The sequence below is a fragment of the Lissotriton helveticus genome, chromosome 11, assembly GCF_964261635.1.
Source record: "Lissotriton helveticus chromosome 11, aLisHel1.1, whole genome shotgun sequence".
In the NCBI taxonomy this organism is placed as follows: Eukaryota; Metazoa; Chordata; class Amphibia; order Caudata; family Salamandridae; genus Lissotriton; species Lissotriton helveticus.
The window spans coordinates 1,095,681,981-1,095,694,244 of NC_136072.1; the positions used below are offsets into that span (position 1 = coordinate 1,095,681,981).

The 12,264-nt window shown below is 52.3% G+C and overlaps 2 protein-coding genes across 4 annotated transcripts in view; one reads left to right on the forward strand and one right to left on the reverse strand.

Annotated features, from left to right (window-relative positions):
* Positions 1-12,264, reverse strand: part of RSPH14 (radial spoke head 14 homolog) — a 551,562-nt gene that overhangs the window by 234,956 nt on the left and 304,342 nt on the right. The gene's annotated exons all lie outside the window — the stretch shown is intronic.
* Positions 1-12,264, forward strand: part of GNAZ (G protein subunit alpha z) — a 303,422-nt gene that overhangs the window by 92,957 nt on the left and 198,201 nt on the right. Inside the window, exons 1-2 of one of the 2 annotated variants that reach the window (XM_078667755.1) lie at positions 6,838-7,092; positions 7,446-8,718. In XM_078667755.1, coding sequence (XP_078523881.1) covers positions 7,996-8,718 — 723 coding nt within the window. In that variant the 5' untranslated portion in view covers positions 6,838-7,092; positions 7,446-7,995. Of the gene's footprint in view, positions 1-6,837; positions 7,093-7,445; positions 8,719-12,264 lie in introns of those variants that run through there. The other variant, XM_078667754.1, reaches the window with a different exon arrangement.

The window sequence follows — 12,264 nt, forward strand, 5'->3', positions numbered from 1 at the left end:
CTCCGACAGAGCAGAGCGGAGGAGGGCGGTGCCAGAGGGCGAGGCCTGCTCTGTGGAGACAGAGGGAGGCGTGGAGAGAGGATGGGAGAGACGCCATCCTCCGACAGAGCAGAGCGGAGGAGGGCGGTGCCAGAGGGCAAAGCCTGCTCTGTGGAGAGAGGATGGGGAGACGCCATCCTCCGACAGAGCAGAGCGGAGGAGGGCGGTGCCAGAGGGCGAGGCCTGCTCTGTGGAGAGAGGATGAGGAGACGCCATCCTCCGACAGAGCAGAGCGGAGGAGGGCGGTGCCAGAGGGCGAGGCCTGCTCTGTGGAGACGGAGGGGGGCGTGGAGAGCGGATGGGTGAGACGCCATCCTCCGACAGAGCAGAGCGGAGGAGGGAGGTGCCAGAGGGCGAGGCCTGCTCTGTGGAGAGAGGATGGGGAGACGCCATCCTCCGACAGAGCGGAGGAGGGCGGGGCCTGCTCTGTGGAGAGAGGATGGGGAGACGCCATCCTCCGACAGAGCAGAGCGGAGGAGGGTGGTGCCAGAGGGCGAGGCCTGCTCTGTGGAGACAGAGGGGGCGTGGAGAGAGGATGGAGACGCCATCCTCCGACAGAGCAGAGCGGAGGAGGGCGGTGCCGGAGGGCGAGGCCTGCTCTGTGGAGAGAGGATGGGGAGACGCCATCCTCCGACAGAGCAGAGTGGAGGAGGGCGGTGCCAGAGGGCGAGGCCTGCTCTGTGGAGAGAGGATGGGGAGACGCCATCCTCCGACAGAGCAGAGCGGAGGAGGGCAGTGCTAGAGGGTAAGGCCTGTTCTGTGGAGACAGAGGGGGGCGTGGAGAGAGGATGGGGAGACGCCATCCTCCAACAGAGCAGAGCGGAGGAGGGCGGTGCCAGAGGGCGAGGCCTGCTCTGTGGAGACAGAGGGGGCGTGGAGAGAGGATGGAGACGCCATCCTCCGACAGAGCAGAGCGGAGGAGGGCGGTGCCAGAGAGCAAGGCCTGCTCTGTGGAGACAGAGGGGTCGTGGAGAGATGATGGGGGATGCCATCCTCCGACAGAGCAGAGCGGCTCATGTTCTCACACCACTAAGGCCCTATTATTGTGGTTTCCCGTTATCTCCACACATACATACCAGGGCCGGATTTATCGACAACAGCCGCTATCTCCCTGTGAGTGAACAGGGTTTACGTTTTTTCCCTCTGAATGGAGACTGACACGTGGACCCACTAATACTAGGTTAAATTCTGCAGGTTTTCCCCTCTTCTGGGAGAAATGAGGGTCCCCCATGCGCAGGCCTTTAGCGCCTGTTTGGAGCAGGCGGTAAATATTGCGGAGGCTCCTTCTCGCAATGGGAGGTGGCGGGGGCACGTGTCATTTCCCTTCAGCTGGGGGAGTTTTTCAGCTCTCCCAGCTCAAGTGTGAGGGTGGGATGGGGCAGGCACAGTAGCCGCCTGTAGCCCCGCAGCTCCTCCGAAGTCTCGGGTCCGGTGACTTCATCCTTGGATGACCGGGTTCAGAATGTAAGGGATCGATAATTCCCACCCTGGTCAAAACTGACAGTTTCTCCCGCTCCGGACAACTTGCAATGAGGGCCGGGGAGAAAGGGGTGATGTGGGGCATATCCTTAAAGCACACACATGAAGAAGAGAGGTGAGCTGTGCAGAAAGGGCATGAAAAGGTAATATTTTAACATCACACAGAGGGAGAAGTGAGCTGGGGAGAAAGCACATCATTTTTTTAAAGTTCAAGTGAAGGCTTATTGAAGAATTAAATTTGTTGTGAAAACAATACTTCGTACAAACAGTTATTTATCAATGCATAAAGGCATGAAAGAATACTTGAGAATACTGTTCATATACAAAAAACCATCAAGGCAATAAAAGTATGACTTAGAAGATGAGATGAAAACATTCATAGGTTCATAAATATTGCAAATAGCAGTACATGTCCATAATACATCATTAAAGGAGTGCAACAGGGATTAAAAAATAATCAGAATTATATACAAGTAAACAGTAGGAAGTCAGGGAGGCTTAGTAAATTCTTGTATTAAGGGCTCGGGGGAGGAAGTGTTTTTTGCTGCTGTATTTAAAAAGTGGGTGAGGGGGGACCAGAGGTGTAGTCTTTTCGTAGCTAGAGAGATAGGGTGGACTAGAGCTGTATCTAAGCGGTGATTATGGCTTACCGCATACCACCATGCTAGATAGGACAATTTGGAAGAGTCTTTCCAATGTTTTGAAAACTGTTGAAAAGCTACAGCCAGTAACAGATCAATGAGTCTTAGCTGAGAATGACTTTTCCCCCATTCCGGTGCTAAGCTACCTAGGAAAATAGTGGTAAGGGATAAGGGTGCTGTGGTATGAAAGATAGTGTTAATTTGGTGCCAGACCTGTTCCCAAAATTTAAAGACAAGTGTGCATGTGAATAGCATGCGTTTGAGGTCAGCTTCACTTTGGGAACATGTCCAACATGTGTTAGGATTTGTGTTATGTATCTTATTGAGGTCAATTGGAGTGAAAAATAACCGATTATACAGAAAGAAAAGTGTTTGTGTCGTGCTAGTGGCTCTAGAGGATTTCCTCAATTTTAACCAAATTCTGTTCCATAGAGTAACAGGCCAGTTTGTTTTCAGATCAAGGGAGAAAGCACATCATAAGGTAATATTTTAACAGCACAGACAGGAAGAGAAGAGGTGAGCTGTGGACAGAGGACGTAAAAGGGTCATATTTTAACAGCACATATAGAAAGAGGTGAGCTGTTGAGAGAGAACATCAAAAGGTCAAATTTTAGCAGCACATAGAGGGAGAAGTGAGCTGTGGAGAGAGAACATGAAAAGGTCATATTTTAACAGCACATACAGAAAGGAGAGGTGAGCTGTGGAGAGAGAACATGGAAAGGCCATATTTTAACAGCACATACAGAAAGAGGAGAGGTGAGCTGTGAAGAAAGAACATGAAAAGGTCATATTATAACAGCACATACAGAAAGAGGAGAGGTGAGCTGTGGAGAGAGAACATGGAAAGGCCATATTTTAACAGCACACATAGGGAGAGATGAGCTGTGGAGTAAGAACATGAAAAGGTCATATTTTAACAGCACATAGCGGAAGAGGTGGGCTGTGAAGAGAGGTTGTGAAAAGGTCATATTTTAACAGCGCATAGCGGGAGAGTAAGCTGTGGAGAAAGGACATAAAAGCAGGGCTTTAAGTGGGATGAATAAACTGCGGGGTCTCTCAAAGGGGTGTGGCCAATGTAATTCAAGGCGTGTCTTAAAAACATGTAAGCTAAAAATCTGTGCTTAGCATAGTGTGCAACCCGACTTGAATTATGCTGTTTCTGTCATTGCATCCAGATATATGATACAACAAGTAACATACTGCCAACAACAAGTCAGGAATATTGGCTTTGTCAATGGTTGTTAGTTGCATAGGAAGCAGCAACTATGGTTTGTATATAATATTGAAAAAGCTTCCACTTAAAGCCCTGGTGACACAACGACAATGTTGTGCTCCTGAGTTTACAGAAGAGAAGGGAAATCCAGAGAGAAAATGACTCTCTTTAAAGGATTTCCCTTCCACTACAACGCTCATCCGGCATGACATCATGCCGAAATGTCTCTTCTACAGAGAAGTGAACGGTGTGAAAAGCGCACATCGATGTGCCTGCTATCACTGCAGTCCAGAAAAAAAAAGGACTGCCTGTGCCAGGGCACAAAACAGAGCCCGACAGAGACCCGTTTTGAGGCACCCTTTATAAAACTGCTAGTGCTCAGCACCGTTGAGACCCGGCCTACTTAAAGCCCTGCATGAAAGGGTCAAATTTTAACAGCACACACAGGAAGAGAAGAGGTGACCTGTGGAGAGAGGACTGCATTAAAAAAAATATATATTGCTTTATTTCAAATAATCTCAGGCGTGGAGGTCTACTGACCCTAGCAGGCCGCCTTCCCCATGATAGCTATTATTTCTAACAGGTTGCAAAATGCGACCTACCTCATTAATATTTATATTCATGAGGTAGGTCGATTTGCGCCCAACTAGGAATCGCCACAGTGCAAAGTTTTCTTACATTAGAAACTGCGCTTTCCTAATTGCGTTTCGATAAGAATGGCAATTTGGAAATGGCAATTCCTGATTTTTGTACACCTGGCCCTTATGCAGAGACTAAGAGGGAATGTGGAGAGTGTGTCTACTAGGCTAATCTGTGAGGTGATGGTTCCATGTACAAGGCTGAAGACCAGTAAGTGAGCAGTCTGAGAGACAGTGCTTAGTTTGTAAAACAAAAAAAAAATAAGTGCCAAGGCTCTCGTCAGGAGGCTACTGCTGCTTGTACCACACAATGCCCCTGCCAACTCTGCCAATGATAGTAACAACACAACTACTAACCAGCACTCTTCTACAAGTTGGACAATTCTGACAATTTCAGGCCCCCCAAAGCTATAAGAATGGCAGGTAATAGTCATTTTAATGTATATTGAATTACTAATTAACTGTTGTTGTGGTCATCTGCAAATTAACCATACAGCGCCACCTTGTGGCAGACTGTTACAAGCGCTGGCGTTGACAATTAAGTGCCGGTGCTGTGCACCGGAATCCACTGGCTTAAATTAAGCACTGATAATGTGTGTGAGTACGTACACAAGGCCATACAATGTAAGTTTCAGAAGGAATATCTAAGGTAGGTGCACAGGGCAGAGTGAGGAGTCTCAGATGAAATGTGTATGAGTGCCTTCAAACAGCAGAGCTGTATGTGAGTCTCTTAAGCAATGTATGAAAGTGCACGGACAAGGCTCAGCAATATATGTGTCGCAGTGGCAATGTGTGCAATGCAGAGTACCGCTGTGCAGTGTGAGGGACGCAGTGGGCATGTGCGCGTAAGGCCAAGGCACAAGTAAGCATTTTTCACTTATTTCAGTTTTTATACACCGTAGATATAATCCGAGGAAGGTGATACAGCATTTTAAACAACTGTTAAGAAATGACAAAAAAGTTGCCTGAAAGACATTTTTGCAATTTATAAGTACGGTAAGACTACAAGACATGGTACTAGCACGTGCAGCGCAAGATTCCAGAGGTTACGTTGTTGGCTAGATAGATGGCTCTAGCAGTCATGCATGGCATGAGGTCCCATAGGGAAGCAACGGTTCGTTTACAGGGGCAAGCATGCACCTCTGAACGTGTCCATGTGAAGGATACATGCTCCAAGCAGGAACGGTAAAGCTTTCCCTTTCAGTAATCACCATTGTGCTCCGGGCGAGTCATACCCGGTATTGATCTGGCGAGGCACGTGGTGCTGCGTATGATAAGGCTTGACCCAAAAGGGGATCGGCAGGATCTCCATTGTTTCCTGCTGTAATAATCAATACACTTTTCCTCTTTACGTCATCTCCTGTCTTCAGGATCAATGCCTGCTGCAAGCTTGTGACCCAACCCTTCCATTCTGGCCAACTGGGAACTTGGCGTAGTCCCAGGGTGATGGTGGGTGCCCACCTGTGTCAGGCATGTGCCATCATCTTTCGAGCTCCCCATCATCCTTCTTCAGGCCACTGATATGGTGGCATCTGCTGAGCCCTCTGGACGCTTGGGAGCGCTCGAGTGGCCCTGTCGAACATCTCAATGTGAGGGATCCGACCAAAGCCTCCTGGAACCTCGCAGTCCTTGTCAGCCCCTGGTACTGCGGGACCTGCTGAGCCCTCTGGGGACCTGGCAGCCATCGGGTGGGCCCTGTAGAACAGCTCAATCAATGTGAGGGAATTTACAACAGCCTTCTGGGACCCCGCAGTCAGCCCCCTGATACAGCGGGATCTGCTGAGTCCTCTGGAGGCCTGGCAGCCTTTGGGTGAGACCCTGTAAGCCCCCTGACACTGCAGGAGCTGCAGAGTCCTCTGGAGGCCAGGCAGCCACTGGATGGGCACGGTGTAACTTCTCAATGTGTGGGAATCAAGCACAGCCTCCTGAGACCCGGTAAGCCCGCTGACACTGCTGGAAGCCTGGCAGCCATTGGGTGGGTCCTGTAGAACATCTCAATGTGAGGGATCTGACCAAAGCCTCCTGGGACCCCGCAGTCCTTGTCAGCCCCTGATACTGCGGGACATGCGGAGTCCCTTCGAGGCCTGGCAGCCATCGGGTGGGCCCTGGAGAACAGCTCAATGTGATGGAACTTACCATCGCCTCGTGGGTCCAGGGAGCCCCCATCCTTGCTCAGCCCTCTGATACAGCAGGATCTGCCGAGTCCTCTGGAGGCCTGGCAGCCATCGGGTGAGCCCTGTAGAACAGCTCAATATGAGGGGATTTACCACCGCCTCCCGGGTCCCAGGAATCCGTCTCAAGACCCAGATACTGTGGGACCTGCTGAGTCCTCTGGAAGCCTGTCGGCCATCAGAAGGCCCCTGTAGAACTCAATGTGAGGACATTTACCCTCGCCTCGTGGGTCCAGGGAGCCCCCATCCTTGCTCTGCCCCCAGATATGCGGGACCTGCTGAGGGCTCTTGAGGTCTGGCAGCCCTTGGGTGGGCACCACAGCCTCCTGGGACCCCGCAGTCCGGCCTCTGATACTGCGGGACCTGCTGAGGGCTCTTGAGGCCTGGCAGCCCTCGGGTGGGCCCTGTAGAACAGCTGAGTGTGAGGGAATTCACCCCCGCCCTCGGGTCCCCATCAATCCGTCCCGAGACCCGGATCCTGTGGGCCCGAGAGCCAGTCAGCAGGAGAACCGGCCTGAGCAGGGCGGGCAGGCCCTGGAGGCACCGATCGAGAAGGCCGGCCCGGGCTGGGGCGCAGCGGCTCTGTTTGTTTTGCAGTCAGTGTTGTCGATAACAGGCACAAGGGCGGACTCGGGAGCAGGGATTCCGGCTGCCGTTCATCCGAGGCCTGCTGCTCCCCCGGCGGCGCTAGGCCAGGCTCAGCCGCGGCCGCGGGCGGACGTTCATCCGAGGCCTGCTCTCTCCCCCCGGCGGCCCTGGGCCAGGCTCAGCCGCGGCCGGACGATCATCCGAGGCCTGCTCTCTCCCTCCGGCGGGCCTGGGCCAGGCTCAGCCGCGTGCGCAGCGAGCCCTGGACACGTGCGCTCGGGGCCAGGGGCCCCGGCCTTGAGTGGCCCCACGCCGGGCGCAGGGTAAGCAGTGGTTTTGAAGGAAGGCGCGTGTGCAGCGATTTAGGAGCTGAATGGGCTTAAGGGGCGGAGTGGTGGCATAGATAGATCATAGTGTGATAATACCCGAAGACTGGCACACACCATGCCAGGCGTGGCACCGTCAAGCGGTCTTGGCTTTGCATTTCTACAGAACACAGAGGGGCGCATTGACTCATAGTAGGAGCGGGGAAAGTAAAATGATCAGTCACACAATGCATGGGACCACGTGGCCTTGTTGGGCATTCATTAGATGGAAGGGAGAAGGTGGAAGTGACGTGCAAGGATTGTGGCTTGAGGTCCTACTGACGACATGACATCTTTGTTTTTTCAAACAGGTGGACAGAAGGCTGGGCGCGAACGCCTACAAAGGGCCTGGAGACGCTGGAGTGTAGCAGGCAAGCGGAGCAGAGAAGCAGGCGGTGAAGGCGGCCACAGATCTTCAGCTGCACCTAGCAGCGTCACCACGGCAACCGGAAAATACAATTAAAAAAAGGCCAGTGAGGCAGAAGTAGAGTGGATGAGAGTGTTGCTCCTTACCTTTGGACAGACGGAAGTGGAATAATTATGCAGAGGAGAAAAGGGGATTTGAGAGATCCGGCTAGACCGCGTCAACGGGAAGTGTCCTTTCAATAAAGGTGGATGTGCCACCACCTGCCTGGCTGCGGGAGAGGGGCTTGCCATGAGCTCTGCTAGAGCCTGCACTGCTGCCTGACACCACACCCCTGCTGGCAGCGAGCCGCTTCGCTCTCCCTGCCTTGGTCCACCAAGTGCTGCCCTGTCTTGGCGTTCAGGGTGCCCAAGACTCAAGACTAAAAAAAACAGAGAAGCTCTCTTCCGAGGCAGACAGAGGGCTCAAGAGCATCTCCAGTTACTCTCTGCTGTACCATGGGATGTCGGCAAAGCTCTGAGGAGAAAGAGGCGGCCAGGCGCTCGCGCCGCATTGACCGCCACCTGCGCTCTGAGAGCCAGCGCCAGCGCCGTGAGATCAAGCTCCTTCTCCTGGGAACTAGCAACTCTGGCAAGAGCACCATCGTCAAGCAGATGAAGATCATTCACAGCGGGGGCTTCAACCTGGAGGCCTGCAAAGAGTACAAGCCTCTCATCATCTACAATGCCATTGACTCGCTTACCCGCATCATCCGCGCCCTCGCCACCCTCAAGATTGAGTTTCACAACCCTGACAGGGCTTATGATGCCGTCCAGCTCTTTGCCCTGACTGGTCCGGCTGAGAGCAAAGGTGAGATCACACCAGAGCTGCTGGGTGTCATGAAGCGCCTGTGGTCTGACCCCGGGGTGCAAGAGTGCTTCTGCCGATCCAATGAGTACCATCTGGAGGACAATGCCGCTTATTACTTGAATGACTTGGAGCGGATTGCGGCCCTCGACTACATCCCCACCGTGGAGGATATCCTGCGCTCCCGTGATATGACCACGGGCATCGTGGAGAACAAGTTCACCTTCAAGGAACTCACTTTCAAAATGGTGGATGTGGGGGGACAGCGGTCTGAACGCAAAAAGTGGATCCACTGTTTCGAGGGTGTCACAGCAATCATATTCTGCGTGGAGCTGAGCGGGTATGACCTGAAGCTCTACGAGGACAACCAAACGGTGAGTTGGATCGTTTTAAAGTCAGTTGGTTTGGTAGAAATTGCTGGTGGCTTTTATGAAGAAATGTATTGGTATTTAGAAGGCTTAAACTTGGAGAGAGTGTAAGGGAGCAATGCATAACACAGTAGCAGTTCAATTGTGGTCTTATAAGATGGATGTGACTGGTATGTGGTGGTCTTATAAGGTGGATGTGACTGGTATGTGGTCTTATAAGGTGGATGTGACTGGTATAAATAACGTTGTGGTTAGGACAGAATAGTTATGGTCGGTACATTGGTGTGTCTGATATAACCTAGGTGGTGGTGGTGTTATAAGGTCTGTATGGCTTGTATCACGTGACTGCTGTTTGTAAGGAGTTGGTAGAAAGGTAGTTGCAATGGAAAAGAGATTGTTGCGGTTTGTATACCCTGGTTGCATTTGGTGTACGGTGGATAGGATTAATATAACATTTGATCTGGGTACATGGTGAATGTTCATTACATAATGGGTATGGTATAAAGGTGGTTGTGTTCAATTAAGTATAGTCGCTTTTAAAGTGTGTCAGTGGGTTTATATAAGTTGGTTGCCGTTGGTGTACAGCAGATTGTAGCAGAAGAAGCCCACTTAAGAGGCAGTTGTGCTAATTTAAGAGGTAGTTGTGCTTGCTTTAATCAAGTTGTTTTTTGGTACAAGGTGGCTGGCTGTAGTATAATGTAGCTGTTCATGTAAGGTGGATATGGTGTATATATCAATTGGAAGTGGTTGTTCTAAGGTGAAAGGGGCTGTTGTAAGGTGGCTGAAAGGGTATTATGTGGTTGGTTTTAAACCAGCGGTTGCCAGTGGGTGGTTGATGTTGATATGAAGCAGATGGGATTTGAGTGAGGTGAATGGGGTTGGATTGAGGTGGCTGCAGTTAGAGTGCAGTGATGTGGATTCAAAAAGTAGACACACACTCCATGAGGTGGACGCAATTGCTATAAGGAGGCTATGGTTAATAGGCGGGGTCTAGGTTTGCTACAAAGAGGAAGTTCTTGGTATGTGTTGGATGTGTGTGCGTGTGTAAGGTAGGTGAAATGAGGTGGTGGGGGTTGGATCCAGTAGATGGGGTTGTATTATGGTGGTTGTGACTTATCTGAGGTATTTTGTTATCAAGTACGTACAACATGCTAAACCATCTCACAATCCGTAAAACCCAGCAGTAATGTCACTCCACTGTCAATCCTACTTGAAAGGGGCAGGTGCCCGAGTACCTGCACTGGTTTCACCCCTGAAGGATGATCCCAGCAGGGTTACCTTACTTTCACTGAAGGAGAACACACACTTCTTAGTCGTGAGCAAGCACTCAGGGACAGTCAGGATCTGCACTTCTGTGTTTGCATTTCAAGCACTGATTATAATCCCCACCGTGAAGGAAGGAAGCAGTCATTCTAATCTCATTCTTTCCTGACGTGCTGTCCCTCATACGGTCACTCCTTGTCCTTACTTGCCCCCGCTTTCTGCTTCTCACGTTTCATCCTCTACACTGACTGTCTCAGACGTGCACTCCCTCCTTGCAGTCACTCTCCCTTCGACCCCTAGGCCTCAGGGCCTGACATGAGGCAGGGGGCTGGTACACTGCTCCAAAAGTCCCAGCTGAGCTCACTCGCCGGCAGCTGTCTTTATACACTCCCTTTACCTCTTCACTGTCTGTCTCAGGCTCGCACTCCCTCCTTGCAGTCACTCTCCCTTCTGAACCCAACGCCTCAGGGCCTGACATGAGGCGAGGGGCTGGTACACTGCTCCCAAGGCCCCAGCTGAGCTCACTCGCCTCAGCTGTCTTTATACACTCCCTGTATCTCTTCGCTGGCTGTCTCAGGCGTGCACTCCCTCCTTGCAGTCACTCTCCCTTCGCAACCCAAGGCCTCAGGGCCTGACATGAGGCAGGGGGCTGGTACACTGCTCCCAAGGCCCCAGCTGAGCTCACTCGCCTCAGCTGTCTTTATACACTCCCTTTATCTCTCCGCTGGCTGTCTCAGACGTGCACTCCCTCCTTGCAGTCACTCTCCCTTCGCAACCCAAGGCCTCAGGGCCTGACATGATGAAAGGGGCTGGTACACTGCTCCCAAGGCCCCAGCAGAGCTCACTCGCCTCAGCTGTCTTGATACACTCCCTTTAGCTCTTCGCTGGCTGTCTCAGGCTCGCACTCCCTCCTTACAGTCACTCTCCCTTCTGAACCCAAAACATCAGGGCCTGACATGCGGCAAGGGGCTGGTACACTGCTCCAAAGGTCGCAGCTGAGCTCACTCGCCTGCAGCTGTCTTTATACACTCTCTTTATCTCTTCGCTGGCTGTCTCAGGCTCGCTCTCCCTCCTTGCAGTCACTCTCCCTTCTGAACCCTAGACATCAGGGCCTGACATGAGGCGAGGGGCTGGTACACTGCTCCAAAGGTCGCAGCTGAGCTCACTCGCCTGCAGCTGTCTTTATACACTCTCTTTATCTCTTCGCTGGCTGTCTCAGACGTGCACTCTCTCCTTGCAGTCACTCTCTATTTTGAACCCTAGACATCAGGGCCTGACATGAGGCATGGGGCTGGTACACTGCTCCCAAGGCCCCAGCTGAGCTGTCACTCTCCCTTCGACCCCTAGGCCTCAGGGCCTGACATGAGGCAGGGGGCTGGTACACTGCACTCCAGGTCCCAGCTGAGCTCACTCGCCTCAGCTGTCTTTATACACTCCCTTTATCTCTTCGCTGGCTGTCTCAGACGTGCACTCCCTCCTTGCAGTCACTCTCCCTTCGACCCCAAGGCCTCAGGGCCTGACATGAAGCAAGGGGCTGGGACACTGCTCCAAAAGCCCCAGCTGAGCTCCCTCGCCTCAGCTGTCTTTATACACTCCCTTTATCTCTCAGCTGGCTGTCTCAGACGTGCACTCCCTCCATGCAGTCATTCTCCCTTCTGAACCCTAGACATCAGGGCCTGATATGAAGCATGGGGCTGGTACACTGCTCCCAAGGCCCCCGTTGAGCTCACTCGCCTCAGCTGTCTTTATACACTCCCTTTATCTCTCAGCTGGCTGTCTCAGACGTGCACTCCCTCCATGCAGTCACTCTCCCTTCGCAACCCAAGGCCTCAGGGCCTGACATGAGGCAGGGGGCTGGGACACTGCTCCAAAGGTCCCAGCTGAGCTCACTCGCCTGCAGCTGTCTTTATACACTCTCTTTATCTCTTCGCTGGCTGTCTCAGACGTGCACTCTCTCCTTGCAGTCACTCTCCCTTCTGAAACCTAGACATCGGGGACTGACATGAGGCAGGGGGCTAGTACACTGCTCCCAAGCTCCCAGCTGAGCTCACTCGCCTCAGCTGTCTTTATACACTCTCTTTATCTCTTTGCTGGCTGTCTCAGGCTCGCACTCCCTCCTTGCAGTCACTCTCCCTTCTGAACCCAAGGCCTCTGGGCCTGACATGAGGCAAGGGGCTGGTACACTGCTCTGCTCCAAAGGTCCCAGCTGAGCTCACTCGCTTTAGCTGTCTTGATACACTCTCTTTATCTCTACGCTGGCTGTCTCAGGCTCGCACTCCCTCCTTGCAG